This window comes from Panulirus ornatus, chromosome 20 (assembly GCF_036320965.1).
Source record: "Panulirus ornatus isolate Po-2019 chromosome 20, ASM3632096v1, whole genome shotgun sequence".
NCBI classification, from domain to species: Eukaryota; Metazoa; Arthropoda; class Malacostraca; order Decapoda; family Palinuridae; genus Panulirus; species Panulirus ornatus.
The window spans coordinates 66654581-66671348 of record NC_092243.1 but is presented as its reverse complement, the minus strand read 5'-3'; the positions used below and the strand labels follow the sequence as shown (position 1 = coordinate 66671348).

General features: G+C 37.8%; 1 protein-coding gene across 4 annotated transcripts in view; it reads left to right on the top strand.

Annotated features, from left to right (window-relative positions):
* The window catches only part of Taldo (transaldolase), a 35613-nt gene that overhangs the window by 18443 nt on the left and 402 nt on the right, over window positions 1-16768 (top strand). Inside the window, exons 4-8 of one of the 4 annotated variants that reach the window (XM_071675102.1) lie at window positions 379-504; window positions 2672-2808; window positions 4856-4966; window positions 6340-6496; window positions 7958-8077. In XM_071675102.1, the coding sequence (XP_071531203.1) occupies window positions 379-504; window positions 2672-2808; window positions 4856-4966; window positions 6340-6496; window positions 7958-8077 (651 nt within the window). The other 3 variants (XM_071675101.1, XM_071675104.1, XM_071675103.1) reach the window with 3 other exon arrangements.

Here is a 16768-nt window from a genome sequence, read left to right as displayed (position 1 = left end):
ATGATACTGATAAGTAGATGGATGGATGTTTTCTGCAATGTATATGCACTTTTTTTCATTTTAAGATAATCCCAGTCATTTTAATATTGTGCCACATCGACATTTAAACCTAGGGACGCTGCTGAGGCCTTTCAAATCTTCACTTGTGAGTTAGAATTGGGCAGCACGTGGCATTTGTACATGCCATTAGTCAGAAAAGAAAGTATGCGATCCTTCAAACAGGTGGGAAGATTATGCTTACAACTGTGTTGTCAGGCTTGTCTGACTTGCTTGCATATGTTGCAGGAATTGTCCTTTTGAGGGTTACATCTTTAATGCATTCACATTAATAGAATGTGAAAGGGACATGTATTCAGTGAATCTTTTCTTCATCCTTAGGGTGCTGGAGGAAGAGTTCGGCATTCATTGTAACCTGACGTTATTGTTTGGTTTTGCTCAGGCCGTAGCTTGTGCGGAAGCTGGGGTGACCCTTATCTCTCCTTTTGTTGGACGTATCCTAGATTGGTAAGTTTGATTTTGTTATAATAAAGGAAATTATATTATCTAGTGGGAGCCACTGAGCTAATCTGTTTTGTAGTTTACTTTACATTATGTTCTGTGTGCTGAATGGTATTATCTTAAGGAGTCAGATAATAAAGAAGTGTGCATAGCGGGGAGAAATGATGTATCTTATAGTTATGTTCCTGAATGGGTGTGAGATATGTAATTAATAACCATGATTCTATGTATGAGTGAGAAACACACAATTACAAAATTTCTTGCACAGTTTTCTTGTGAATTTTTGGAAATGATTTGACAATGTTACTTAGTCTTGGGAAGAAGTCAATGACACAAACATGAATGGAGGATGGCTAAAAATATGACTTTATAGGCTTTTTTCAAAACGGCATAGTGTAAGAGATTGTGGACCTTATCCATCATGAAGGTTTTGCAGAAATAGAAGACAGTGATATAAAAAACTTCTTGTATCATGTGCAGAGGAACTCATGAATGAAGATTTGATGGAAGTAGAGCAAGATTGGTTTGCTTTAGCTTTAGTTTACAAATAATTAGTTTAGAAAAGTTTTTTCATGAACAGGTCCCTTTCATAAGTTAAGGTGTAGGTGGAGTGTATTGGCTACAGGAATTGTATTTGATTATGTGAAAGAGATATTGGCATGATATTGGATGAGAGACAATATAGGAGACAAGGCAGTTCTTTGTCAAGAATTTTTAGCAGAGAAAATATTGTGCATATTATTCTTTGGTCAGGTGGTACAACCTAACTTGCTAAAAGCATTTATGTTCTTAGCACCTATTAAAAAGGAATTGGTGAAAATAATATTCATTATGTACATCAAGAAGGATGTTTGATAAGCACTGGAATTGATAAAACTGAAAACAGAAGAGAAGGTTGCAAGATCATTTGGAACTATGGATGAAATAAATATGAAGACTCTACTTAAGGAACCATGTACATTGACAAGATTCACAGGAGAAATGGACTTGAGATGCATATGAGTAATGAGTTTATATGGTATGTCATAGATTTCATTTGAACTAGACATGATACATAAAGCATTGAATAAGGGCATAGTCAAGATTTCATTGTTAGTAGCTTGTCTGACAGTTAATGGGATGTAAATAGAGTTCCATAAACATAACTTGTCTAGTAACACATTAATGAATTATGGGAAAATACTTCTTAGCCTTTAGTTCCTCGTATTGCCACTGGCAGAGGGCAGTTCTAGCACAATGTTTCCAGAGGCTCTCACCCAATGTTCCCATCAACTACTACTACTTAACGTTCCAGCCTGTTACTTCTTCCTAATGCTCCTGCCAAATGTTCCTACCTATTTCTTCTACCTAATGCTTCTGCCTAATATTCATACTTATTGCTTTTATTTATTGTTCTTACTCTTTTGCCAAAAGGCAAAGCTAGAGATTGTGCTGACCTCAGGAAAATCTAGAGTTAGGAAGAATGTGTTGGGTGAGTTAAGTGTTGTCATGTATGTTTGTGAACAGAATACCAGCAGTCCATGTGTGGGTGAAGTATGAATAAAAAGACAATTACCTGAATCAGGGGAGTGCAGCTTGACAACCACAGAAGTACTGGTTCACTATGCAGCCTCCAGTAACACTGCTGACACCTAAGTGGGTAGTACCCCTCTGGTCAGTGGCAGGCCAGTAGCTACTACCTACTTTTACTGTGGCCATCCTCTTGAGGGAGTTCCTGGAGGGGACGGGCATCGGAGATATATAGAATTGAAAATGCCCAAAAATTTCTTAGTCCAATCTAATTTAAACATTTCTTGGTGGGTGTTGAAACTGACTGAAACAAAATTGTTGATACTGGTTGAGAGTATCCTTATTCTGAAATTTTGAAAGTTTTATAGCTTTTTCTTTGAAGGTATGGAATTTTCTTCAGTTCTTTTGTTTGCTGAATCATTTTTCATATGTTGCTGGCATTATTGCTTGGTCATTCATACCAAAAATAATGACTGGAGTTATTGGAAAGACTTGATGTGGCACCTTATAGAAAGGATAAGAAAATAACACGATAGATAAATATTATCTTCTCTAAAGCAGGTGTAAAGTAGTATTACACCACTGTGAGTAAAAAGAAGCACATGTGACATAGTTAAACATATATATATGTAAACATTCTTAATCCTTTTCTGTTCTTCATCAGGTATGTGGCAAACACAGACCAGAAGTCCTTTGAACCCCACGAAGATCCAGGAGTGAAGAGTGTCACTCGGATCTACAACTACTACAAGAAGTTTGAATACAAGACAGTTGTTATGGGAGCTTCATTCAGGAATAGTGGTAAGTATTAATAACCCTTACATGATAGTATTGATTTCATTGCCTATCTTCATGAGCATTTTAAAGAAATTATATATTTTCCTTTATGAGGTGATAGATTGACATTTAAAAGTAACAGAATTATTCAGAAAGTTTTGTAAACCCATTTACTGCTAATGTGCTGTATATGGTATGGGACACCTCTGGCAGTTAAATTCGAGTGCTCTGTAGACTCTGGATCATTTGAAAATACCGAGTGCTGAAAATAGCAGTGGTGAGTTTGGAAATAATTACTGGCAACTCAGACAATGTTGCCATACCCCTTACCCAAATTTTTTCACCTTTGCTGGTTAGTAACCATTAAATGCCATGGAGGATAAAACTGGCAAGAGAGGAAGCTAGATATAAATGAACAAAGTGAGAGAGGGAAGCCAAAAGAGGGAGGTTAGAGATGAGACACTGATGCCTCACCCTTAGATATTTCAAGGGTAGCTACACATGACTTCTTAAAATCTTTCAAGGATGATGACCAGACATTAGTAAGATAGAAAAGAATATTACTAGTGTATCTCCTCTTACAAAAGCCATACTGGTGATCAGAGAGAAGACTATGATTTTCAAGGTTTTTCATGATATGGGAGTTGAGGAGGGGTTAAAAGACTGAAAATTGTATATGTCAAAGCAATAGGATGATAGTTAGAGGGGTCAAAATGGTCACCCTTCTTAGGGATGGGATGTATCAATGCATGTTTCCAAGAAGGAAAAGTTTTGGTTTTTCAGCAGAAACAACAGACATGCAAGCACATGTGAGTTCAGAGGCACACTTCCTTAGGACACGGGGATGGATGCCATCAGGACCATAAGCCTTTCTTATATCCAGAGAAAGAAGCACTTTTCAGACTGTCTGAAAAAAGATTATGAAAAGAGGCATAGGATTAGTAAGAGGTTCGTCAGGGGGTGAAGGAATGTTAGAGTCATCCAAAGTGGAGTTAGAGGAGAAGTAGGAACCAAAGAGAGTTGCTTTGTCTCTGGGCATGCATGAAATAGAGTGAATTGGAACAGATGTGGTATACTGGTATCAGTGTGCCATCAGTGGACTGAACTAGTGCATGTGAAATGTCTGGAAAGATCTATGGGGCCTGGATGTGGATAGGGAGCTGTGTTTATGATGCATTAGACATGACAGCTCTTTTATGGATGTGAGCAGATGTGGCCTTTATTCATGTGTTTCCTGAAGCTACCTCATGGGCACATGGGGTGGCGATGGTATTGCCTGTGTTGTGGGATGGCACTGGAAATGGATGAAGGAGAGAGAGAATACTTCCTGCACATTCCCTTCGGGTTGTAAAGGTGACTAAAAGGGGAGGGTGTGGGGGTTAAAAATCCTCACCTCCCATATTTTTGCTTTTCCAAAAGAAGGAGTAGAGAAGGAGGCCAAGTGAGGATATTCCTTCTAAGGCTCAGTCCTCTGTTCTTAATGCTACCTCACTAATGTGTGAAATGGTGAATACGTATGAATGGATGTATTGATATTGAACATTCATTAACTGAAATATTTGAAGAACACATCTGTACATTAAATCAATGAAATTGGCTTCAAAACATGGAAAGTGAGTGATCGGCTCATCATGTGGTCAGTCTGCTGGTTTGTGTATACAAATATTCAGTGCAGTGTTAATCACAGATAGCTGCACACAAGGAGATATGGCAGGCCTGTTGGGGATGTATATGGTATTTCCATTTGTTGTAGCAGAAGGAAAATATTTGTGATGCTTGTTGGATAAGTCCTGTTGTTGTTAATGGGAGTAAATATGTGAGCAGATGTGTCCATTCGATGCTGCAAAATGGTTAAGAGAGACATGTTATGCGTTGAACTGCACATTGAAAAAACTCTCCTTGTATGTTGTGTGCACAGCACGTTGCTTGCTTTTTATTACAAGAAAGTATGAGAAATCCCTTTACATTACTTTTAGAATAAAGTATTATTAGAAGTGTGATATGAAAGCATTAGAATGTGCATTTCCATCTGGTATTGCTTGTACCTCTTAAAATCATATACTTCGTTCAGGTGAGGTCCGTGAACTTGCTGGCTGTGATCTCCTAACTATTGGGCCAAAGTTCTTGGAGGAACTGCAAAATTCTACTGAACCTGTTACACAACATCTTTCAGAGGCCAGTGGTATGTATATCTTTTTGTTTGACAAATGATGTTGGAATATGTGCATACTTTGTTACTAAAGTGATATTTTGTAAGTAATAAAAGTATAAAGAATGTCTCATTTATTGCATAAGTAAGTTAAAGTATTCATTTTATGAAAAAGTTTGGGTCATGCATTATCTTTGTCTATTAGACATGAAGTATTGAAAGAAATAGGCATTTGCAGAAAAAAATCCTACGTTTGTAAAAAAATTGAGGATCAAGACTAAAGATTGTTGTGTTTTAAGAAAAGGGAAGTGTAATGAATAGTAAATAAAGGTTGTCCAGTTATATAGATTGTGGAATAAGGCTAAGCATCACCGGAGTCATAGATTATAAATGCAAAACATAGTGCAGGAGCTCTTGTACTTCCTTTTGATTTTGAAGACATTCTCAACTCCTGTGTATGATAAATTCATTACGTTGTGAAATGTACACTGGCAAAAATTTTCCCTTCCTCTATATTTTAGTCTCTTTTAGTCCATTTATTCACTTACAATCTTACATACTTATGTATTGCAATTAGTTCTGATCACTGCACATGTTTGATTACGACTTATAGAAACTCTGATTCACTTTTCTTTATTGAGACTTTTCTTTCTCCATTATTGTTCAGCTATTCATGTGTCAACAGGGTAGTGCCAGGAACAGATGAAAAAAAGGTTTTGTTTGCTGATATCCATTCTCTAGTTGTCATGTGAAATGCATTGGAACCTCAGTGTTAAGTGTTAGAAATTCAAGATACCAACATTGGTAATAGTCAGTAAACTAAATCTCTGTAGCCAGTATTTTGATTGTTGCTACTTGAGCCTTTCCAAGTGAACAATATTTGTGTAGGATTACTCATGTTATCCTTAAAATGGGGAAAACACATCTTTTTACAAAGATGATTCAAGTTACATTATTTTTTTCATCTACCTCTGATAACATTCTGGGGTAAGCCATGGAAAGCTGTGTAGGTATGTATATTTGCGTGTGTGGACGTATGTATATACATGTGTATGGGGGGGGTTGGGCCATTTCTTTCGTCTGTTTCCTTGCGCTACCTCGCAAACGCGGGAGACAGCGACAAAGTATAATAAAAAAAAAAATACCTCTGATTACTTATTCTCAAGATTTTTTCAGTTAGTTCACCTTTATTTACAAAAATTTATATTGTCATATTATGTTGTCTCTTGCTTTGCTTGCTCTTTTTCTGCTATGTTAAAGCGTACTTTCATTTCTTTTCATATTGATTTCGAATCTTGGTGTTCCCCATCTCTGCCATTTTTTCCCACATTGCTGAATCAGAATTTTCGTAGAACTTTTTTTATGTGGTTAAAGTCAGTATTATCCTGCTCTTGTTCCTCCAACAGCCAAAAAACACGACTTTGAGAAGGTAGAGATGACTGAAGAAGTGTTTCGATGTGAACTAAAGAAGGATCAAATGGCCGATGACAAACTCTCTGAAGGAATCGTAAAGTTTGAAGCAGATGCAATGAAGCTGGAGAAGATGCTACAGGAGAAGCTGAAGTAATATTTTTTGTTTGTGACATTGTTCCTAGTGGGTTGTGTGAGCTTTTAGCTGCCAAAAATATTTAGTTCCAGATAGTTAAAAATCATTGATAGGAATTTGCAGTTGCAATTATTAGTTAGGAAATTTCTCAAGATTTCCTTAGAAGTTGTGTTTAAATTTCTTTTCAGAAAAAGGGTGAATGGCTTGATATATAGTGCTCTCACATTCCACAGTGCATTCCATCTTCCTCTTTTCAAGTAGTAGTTTTTTATTCACACTGCAGGAACACTAACTTGTGGAAAATTATCTAGTTTATGCAAAAGGTTATTTAACCTCCAGTATTAGATCATTTAATTTATATCAGTTAGTTGCTATGAACTTTAGGAAAATTTAAAGAAGTAAATGCACTTGAAATTTGATACAATTAGAAGGGAAATTGATTAATTTTTAGTTACATAAATGAAAACTCAGTTCCTGTGAAACTTTTATTCTTGTACATTCCAGAGCTGGTCCATTCGATATTTTACTTTTAAGGTACCTTGGGGTTAATTTGCCAGACCTAAAATTGCCAAAAGGAGTTCTTGAAAAATATTAAGAAAAAACAGTGTAAGCTGTAACCCTGCAATTTATGTTGATCTTTTTTCCAATATTAGCTTGTAATTATTTAAAGTTTATACAGAACCATGCTTACAGTGATTACATTAATAGTTTATAATAGAGGTACATAACTGCATTTATTTTAATAGAATGTTAATTTAATACAGTACAACTGTTGACATGATGTACATAAACTAACTTATGTAGCAAAATTTTTTTTATACACAAATATTCCTCATTGAATAAAGATTATCCACACCAGATCCAATATCTTTGTACACAGTCATATGCACAAACCAGAACAGCATGTCATATATTTGATACAGGTTTGAATTACAGGGAATCTTCATGTGTAATTGTATTCTTTAAATTTGTTAGTCAAATAAATGTAAAAAATATTAAAACTTTTCTTATAGAGATGTCCTGGTTGTAGTTTTCTGCTATACAATCTATTGATAGACATAGATTTGTTTATTTTGTTTTTTGATCAAGGGGAGTAATTTTAAAATCCTACTTTGACCATTATTTATGCCTTTGTGTGGTGGAAGGTTAAAGAACTTTACTGGGATACTGAATTGTAGATATTACTGTAAAGCAAACAGTAGTAAACATTTAATGAATTTGAAAAAATAAAAGCAATTATTTGTATAGAAAATATTAAAGAAACAATTACACATCTGGGAAGACATCTTGTGGAACACCTTTTCATTCAAGCTTTTTCCACAATTAAACAGTTATGGAGGTGATTGGAAGTAGATAAAGGGTGATGGCAGAATTCACTATTTAAGCATTGTACATTGTATGCTTTGCATTTTAAGAATGGTAAGATTGGACTGCACTGTGCTGTATTAAAAAGCTTCCACTGATGATGTGTGGACCAGGGATTGCTGGAGCCTTAACAGGTTAATCGTGCTGGGGAAATTGAAGCCTGGGTGCAGTGATGCAGGTGTGGACATGAAAGCTAAGGATAGAACTGACCAGCTGTGTAAGACCAGGAGCAGGTATGATGTAAACAAGTAGGTACTCAATCTTTAAGGTAACATCTCTTCTTGGCCTTGTTATAGCGGAATGGACAAAGGGCTGGGAAATGCGGACTTGTAATATGGATGCATTGGTTACATGGTTGACTGTTTCATTTTTACTGAGGACTGTGTTCATAGACAAGACCAGTTTGAGTGAAGTCAGTACAAAGACAGTTTTCCATTGTTGAAAGGGGGTTATTGTTCCAAGCCAACATCAAAGTTCACCTTTTGACAAGCATTCTCTTTTATTAAGTTTTTATGTGTGCATTAATATAAAAAAAAAAGGCATAAATGTTGAATGAACATGAGTATACTGTACTCGCCTACATATTTTGTTTTCTACACAAGTAAAGGTTGATGTTAGGAGAGTGTAGAGAACTACAGGATTGTATGAGAATAGAATGGCATAAGAGTCATCAGCAAATAGCTGGAGGGTCACTTAAAGTGAAGACGAGGGATTAACAAGGACTGTTGTGATAAGATGGAGTAACAGAACTTAGCAGTGCTGATTTTTTTATTCTGTTCAATCCATACAGCTATCTCACTCCATTTTTTTTCTGTGTTCCTTTCTCCTGTTGCTATTTGGCTGTAAGTGCAGCGGCATTTAACTGTGCTCTCATTTTGTCTGAATTCTTCTTGGTAGCACATGATTTATTCACACTGAATGCCCTTAAAAGTGCAAAGTTTTTCACCATTTTCAAGTCTATTAAATATCTCTAATCTAATTTCTAAGACTTTGCATCTTCTTAGGCTTCTTCACAGGCAGCCAACAACTAGGGAGGTATATTACCAGGTAGGTGTCTTTCTATTTCACCCACACATGGACGACTTGAATTCTGCCAACAAACATACAGTCTCTCCTTGTCACACATTACACTTGAAGACACTGAACTCACACAGCTCATTCTACGTAATTTTAGATGTTCCTGCAGAGAGCGCTATGCACTAGCCCCATTTTTGGCAAAATGGTTAGGAGCAATAGACAGAGGTAGTAGGTAGGAACATGTAGGCAGAAGCATTAGGCAGAAACATTAGGTACATGTAGTAGGTAGGACCATTAGGCAGGATCATCTGGTAGTAGTAGTTAGTAGTAACATTAGTGCAAACACTGCACTAGAATAACTGTTTGCCTGAGGCCTCTTAAGGGTGCAACACTGGACCTCACAAGTCATGGAAATCTATTTCTGTGGCCACCCCCTTAAGAGAGTTCCAGGTGGGAACGTGTCAGAGATATAAATTTAAAGGATGTTTTGGGGAAGCCATTATCATTAGGAAGGAGAAGAGATCATGGCAGTCTTCAACATATTTTTCCAAGGTACATTTTGTACAAAGATGAAATATGTGATGTGCAACTGCAAAAGTATGAATTTTAGCTTGGTATAAGCAAGCTTTGAGTGGAAAATAGTAAATTGCATATGTGTAAATTTCATTCTTGTGGAATTGGTGTAAATAAGGGTTTGATGCACAGTTAAAAAGGTATTGCTAAACTTGCCAGCTCTAGCTTTTGAAACACAAAACAAAGTGTTTTTATATATTACCTTGGTGCCTTCTCTCCTTATTTGGCGATGACACTATAAAGATAGGAAACTGTCTAGTACCATTGGAGGGTTGAAGGAACTTTCATGGATGGAATTGTCAGATACTTGTACACTCCTGTTATTTATATTGAGAATTTGCTTCCATTTGATAGTAAAACACCTGCATATTGAAAAAAAAATTATTTAATTGAAATCAAATATAACAGTATAACATGATAGAGTTGATAGAGATGCTCTGTGGAAGGTATTAAGAATATATGGTGTGGGAGGCAAGTTGTTAGAAGCAGTGAAAAGTTTTTATCGAGGATGTAAGGCATGTGTACGTGTAGGAAGAGAGGAAAGTGATTGGTTCTCAGTGAATGTAGGTTTGCGGCAGGGGTGTGTGATGTCTCCATGGTTGTTTAATTTGTTTATGGATGGGGTTGTTAGGGAGGTAAATGCAAGAGTCCTGGAAAGAGGGGCAAGTATGAAGTCTGTTGGGGATGAGAGAGCTTGGGAAGTGAGTCAGTTGTTGTTCGCTGATGATACAGCGCTGGTGGCTGATTCATGTGAGAAACTGCAGAAGCTGGTGACTGAGTTTGGTAAAGTGTGTGGAAGAAGAAAGTTAAGAGTAAATGTGAATAAGAGCAAGGTTATTAGGTACAGTAGGGTTGAGGGTCAAGTCAATTGGGAGGTGAGTTTGAATGGAGAAAAACTGGAGGAAGTGAAGTGTTTTAGATATCTGGGAGTGGATCTGTCAGCGGATGGAACCATGGAAGCGGAAGTGGATCATAGGGTGGGGGAGGGGGCGAAAATTTTGGGAGCCTTGAAAAATGTGTGGAAGTCGAGAACATTATCTCGGAAAGCAAAAATGGGTATGTTTGAAGGAATAGTGGTTCCAACAATGTTGTATGGTTGCGAGGCGTGGGCTATGGATAGAGTTGTGCGCAGGAGGATGGATGTGCTGGAAATGAGATGTTTGAGGACAATGTGTGGTGTGAGGTGGTTTGATCGAGTAAGTAACGTAAGGGTAAGAGAGATGTGTGGAAATAAAAAGAGCGTGGTTGAGAGAGCAGAAGAGGGTGTTTTGAAATGGTTTGGGCACATGGAGAGAATGAGTGAGGAAAGATTGACCAAGAGGATATATGTGTCGGAGGTGGAGGGAACGAGGAGAAGAGGGAGACCAAATTGGAGGTGGAAAGATGGAGTGAAAAAGATTTTGTGTGATCGGGGCCTGAACATGCAGGAGGGTGAAAGGAGGGCAAGGAATAGAGTGAATTGGAGCGATGTGGTATACAGGGGTTGACGTGCTGTCAGTGGATTGAATCAAGGCATGTGAAGCGTCTGGGGTAAACCATGGAAAGCTGTGTAGGTATGTATATTTGCGTGTGTGGACGTGTGTATGTATGTGTGTATGGGGGTTGGGCCATTTCTTTCGTCTGTTTCCTCGCGCTACCTCGCAAACGCGGGAGACAGCGACAAAGTATAAAAAAAAAAAAAAAAAAAAAAAAAAAAAAAAATTTAGAAAATCTGGCTGTTCTAAAACTTGCATTTTGAAACAAAAACAATGCAGTTATATTTCAGCTGAATTATTGTATTTCATTTGCATTTCATTTGAAGACTCATTATGTGTGCATTACATTCTTTGAAGGGTTTGTTGATGACTAGAATAACCACTCACAGCCACATATGACATCGTCCAATTCGGATGATTTTGCTTATAGGTTTGTATCTTGAAAATTTTGGTCAATCATGTTAAAAGTCATGAAATTATTGGAAAATTAGCATGCATTGGTTTGATAATCTTATTTAGCAATTTGATAGTCTTGTTAATTAATGTAATGTATTTTTGTCTTCCTATTCAAATATTTCCTCACTACTGCCAGACTATGCCTGCCAGAGGTTACACCATGAGTGAAAAGACATCTTTGGGGGTCATTTTTGTCAAAGAACTCACTTCAAGGTAGTCTACTTGTCCTTGCTACTGAGAGTAGTGCAGCCTTAGGCTACTGGAAATTGTAGAAAGAGGCCCTAGGTAAAACCAGAACTGTTTTATAGAAATTCGCCATATTTATTTATTATACTTTGTCGCTGTCTCCCACGTTAGCGAGGTAGCGGAAGGAAACAGATGAAAGAATGGCCCAACCCACCCACATACACATGTATATACATGCATGTCCACACACGCACATATACATACCTATACCTCTCAATGTATACATATTTATACACACAGACATATACATATATACACATGTACATAATTCATACTGTCTGCCCTTATTCATTCCCATCGCCACCCCACTACACATGAAATGACAACCCCCTCCCCCCACATGTGCGCGAGGTAGCGCTAGGAAAAGACAACAAAGGCCACATTCATTCACACTCACTCTCTAGCTGTCATGTATAATGTACTGAAACCACAGCTCCCTTTCCACATCCAGCCCCCTCAAAACTTTCCATGGTTTACCCCAGACGCTTCACATGCCCTGGTTCAATCCATTGACAGCACGTCGACCCCGGTATACCACATCGTTCCAATTCAATCTATTCCTTGCACGCCTTTCACCCTCCTGCATGTTCAGGCCCCGATCACTCAAAATCTTTTTCACTCCATCTCTCCACCTCCAATTTGGTCTCCCACTTCTCATTCCCTCCACCTCTGACACATATATCCTCTTTGTCAATCTTTCCTCACTCATTCTCTCCATGTGACCAAACCATTTCAAAACACCCTCTTCTGCTTTCTCAACCACACTCTTTTTATTACCGTACATTCTCTTACCCTTTCATTACTTACTTGATCAAACCACCTCACACCACATATTGTCCTCGAACATCTCATTTCCAGCACATCCACCCTCCTCCGCACAACTCTATCTATAGCCCATGCCTCACAACCATACAACATTGATGGAACTGCTATTCCTTCAAACATACCCATTTTTGCTTTCCAAGATAACATTCTCGACTTCCACACAATTTTCAACACTCCCAGAACTTTCGCCCCCTCCCCCACTCTATGATTCACTTCCGCTTCCATGGTTGCATCTGCTGCCAAATCCACTCCCAAATATCTAAAACACTTCTTCCTCCAGTTTTTCTCCATTCAAATTTACCTCCCAGTTGACTTGTTCCTCAACCCTACTGTACCTAATAACCTTGCTCTTATTCATGTTTACTCTCAGCTTTCTTCTTTCACACACCTTACCAAACTCAAGTCACCAGCTTCTGCAGTTTCTCGCCCGAATCAGCCACCAGCACTGTATCATCAGTGAACAACAACTGACTCACTTCCCAGCTCTCTCATCCACAAGACTTGCCCCTCTTTCCAACACTCTTGCATTCACCTCCTTAACAACCCCATCCATAAACAAATTAAACAACCATGGAGACATCACGCACCTCTGCCGCAAACCAGCATTCACTGAGAACCAATCGCTTTCCTCCCTTCCTACTCGTACACATGCCTTACATCCTCGATAAAAACTTTTCACTGCTTCAAACAACTTGCCTCCTACACCATATAATCTAAATATCTTCCACAGAGCATCTCTATGAACTCTTATCATATGCCTTCTCCAGATCCATAAATGCTACATACAAATCCTTTTGCTTTTGTAAGTATTTCTCGCATACATTCTTTGCATTATTACATGACAGCTAGAGAATGAGTGTGAACGAATGGGGCCTTTGTGTCTTCCGAGCACTACCCCGCACACATGAGGGGGGAGGGGGTTATTTCATGTGTGGTGGGGTAGCGATGGGAGTAAATAAAGGCAGACAGTATGAATTATGTACATGTGTATATACATATATGTCTATGTGTGTATATATACGTATACGTTGAGATGTATAGGTATGTATATTTGTGTGTGTGGACATGTATGTAAATACATGTGTATGTGGGTGGGTTGGGCCATTCTTTCATCTGTTTCCTTGCGCTACCTCGCGAACGCTGGATACAGCGACAAAGCAAAATAATAATAAAAAATAACATTCTTCGCCATATGTTAGTTATAAATAAAAGTAACAAGTGAATATGTTTCCCTCAGTGAAACTATTATATTTTCTAACGACGTTCATCATCCCTTCATTTACTTATTGTGATTTTTCATAACCACATTAATATTTGGTAAATGGCAATTCATCACTTTGGCTCTAAAATTCTTCTTAAATGAGTTTCACTAAAGCAGGGAATTATGTTTACTTGTACAGTTTCAATAACTAAAAAATTCCAAGAATTAAGCATCTATGTTGAAAAAAATATGCCTTAAAGAAGGGATTTTTTGTGTAGAAAATACAGAGATTAGCAGAAGTACCAACCAAATCGAAACTTTTGAATTCCAGTTAACCAAGGGTAGCAGTACTTTATTGTTGCTGACTGAACAAGTGCTGTACAACAATACCAACTCATCGTGACCTCCAAAGCTAGTGACATGTTCTGTTGGTCTCAAATTGATTATGGCTAGGACTTACCAATCTGGTTTAATATTGTCCTTTGCTTCTCTTTGGAATTTAGTTTTGCTTAACTTCTTGTGTAAACATAGAGCTTTGGGATCATAACCAAATAATTAAAGGAATGCAAACAGCAACAGTTTACTGGGTCCTGACGAGGCTGTTTGTAATGGTGGTAGAGATCAGAAACTCAAATTTTTGTGGTTAAAGTAGAAGACACTTATGTTTCAAAGATAAAAACTAGTAAACTTTCCATGTAACTAAAGAAGCACATAGAATTCAGTCATGGATTTAAAGCAAAATATTTTTAAAGTCTGTTCATCAATGTCTCAATGGTACTGCTTTCAAGTACTCTAATTTTTTAATAATTCTATGTGTTAATAGGTAATTGCTGGTAGACTGCCAACTAGTAGAGGTAGTGACCACTGTGTAGTGAGCCAGTACTTCAGTGGTTGTCAAGTTTCACTCCTCTGACCCACGTAGCTGTTTCTTCTTTCCGTTTAATCCACATGTGGACTATTGGCATTCTGTTCAGAAACATACAATCTCTCCTTGTTGCATATAACACTTGACAAGACTTAACTTGCGTAGCTCATTATATGTAACTCTAGCTTTTCCTGCAGAGCACTATGCACGAGCCATGCCTTTTGGCAAAATGGTAGGAGTAGTAGACAGAAGTAAAGTAAACCCTCAGTTCAATGGACTAATTAGGAGAAGGGGTGTCCATTAATTCCAAAAGTCCATTAAAGTGAATGTAACCTATTTCTGTGTCACATTTAAGTTCACACGCTTTCTTTTAACTCCTCCATCTCTTGAGGGTTTAGTGTGTAGTACAATAGTTGGGCGGCCGAAACCGGCAGTGTGTGTGAACGCTCGCTGGGCAGTTGGAGGCAGGAGTCGACTGAAATAGAGGTGATGCCACCCCTCTCCTGTGAAAGGATACTTTCTTATGATAAAGTGAGGGTGGACTACCTGCTTTCATTGCACCTCTTTCAATCACTTGATGCCATTTTGAACTGTAAGGTTTGCAAAATTATTTAGTAAATAGTCATGATTCTGAAATAACAGAAACGCTCTGTGTACAACCTGACTACAGGATAGCTTGAGGCAGACTGAGACAGAAACAAAGGGAGTCTACCCCACACTACCAAAAACAAGTGCGATATGAAATGCACATGGTGCGGCTTCTGAGACTTTTTTTTTTGATTAATTAATATACTTTATTTTTTTGTCCATTTTATCGGGATCTGTTGAATCAAGGGTTTGCTGTAGTAAGTCGGAACATTTAGGCAGGAGCATTAGGTAGTGGTACTTAGGAGGAACATTAGGTAGGAACCTCTGCAAACTGCTCTAAGAGTTTCCCTCTGCCTGTGACCTATTAAAGGTGAGGCACAAAAGGTAAAGAAGTGCCACTGGAGTTTACTAATTATGGAGTCCATTGCCATGGCCACCCCCATGAGGGAGTTCCTGTTTAGGAAAAAAGTACTTTTCCTAACTCAAGGTAAAACATTTGGACACGAGTTTCTATCCATTACTATGAGTGAACTCAGATGAATTTATACCTAAGTAGTTTATTAGATTGAGACTATTGAAGCCTTTGATTTTAAATACCTGTATTAGATTGTCTGTTAACCTCCATTTGAAGCTATATAAATTTGTGTCATTAAGTTGACTCTCGTAAGATTTGTTTCTCAGTCTGTGATCTTAGTAGCCTGCATATCTACTTATGCTGTTTTGTCAATATATTTTTGAGTGAAGTGACCAAAGCTTGAACTCAGTTTTCAAGGTGGGTATGCACTATTGAAAGATAAAAGAGTGCAGATGTTTTTCCAAGGATTGAATTTTGTTTGCCCTTTCTCTATTGTGCACTGCTTACTTGGCACTAGGCCACCAGAGATTATTACACCCATCTTTTTCTTCATTTCCCTTTTATAATTCAGTGGAATTCTTACTGTAGCTTGCCTTCTCATTTTTACCACTGTTCTATCAAACTTTGTGCTTATTAATGTGAAAATTCATTTGCCAGATGTAAGAGCAGTCCACCTGTTTGTCAATATCAGTTTGAAGCTGGAGACGTTGAATTTCTGTATTGAATTTATTACTCAGCTTAGAATTGTCTGCAAATTTTGATGTCTTAAGATGTAGCCCATTATCAGTATCGTTATTATACACAAAAAAGAGAACCAAACCCAAGACTGATCCCTGTGGCCCATCACTTGTTATATTTAACTTTTCTGAGGCTTGACCATTAATTTCTATTCTTTGTGTATGGCCAGTCAACCAACATCTTCTCAACTTAAGCTTATCTTTAATTTCTACAGAAATGAAGTTATGAACAATTTCATAACTCAGTTTCCAGCACATTCATCCACCTCAACTGACTGTCAGTCACATGCACCTTCAGTTTTCTTCATTATCTGTCTACCTATATCTCTGATGCCCATTCCCTCTGGGAACTCCCATCAAAGGAGTAGCCACAGTAAAAGTCTCCACATATCCCTGTCTTTACATGCCTTCCTCACATATGCCATTCCATGCATTCTTCCACTATGATTCCCCATGTCAGAGCTAGTCTTCCTCCCACACCAACCCCTTTAATCATACTATCAAACACTCATAGCTACTTTTTTTCCACCATACTAACATTCAGCCTAAATCTACAACCCTCTTAAATCTTTCTATCAATCTTTTG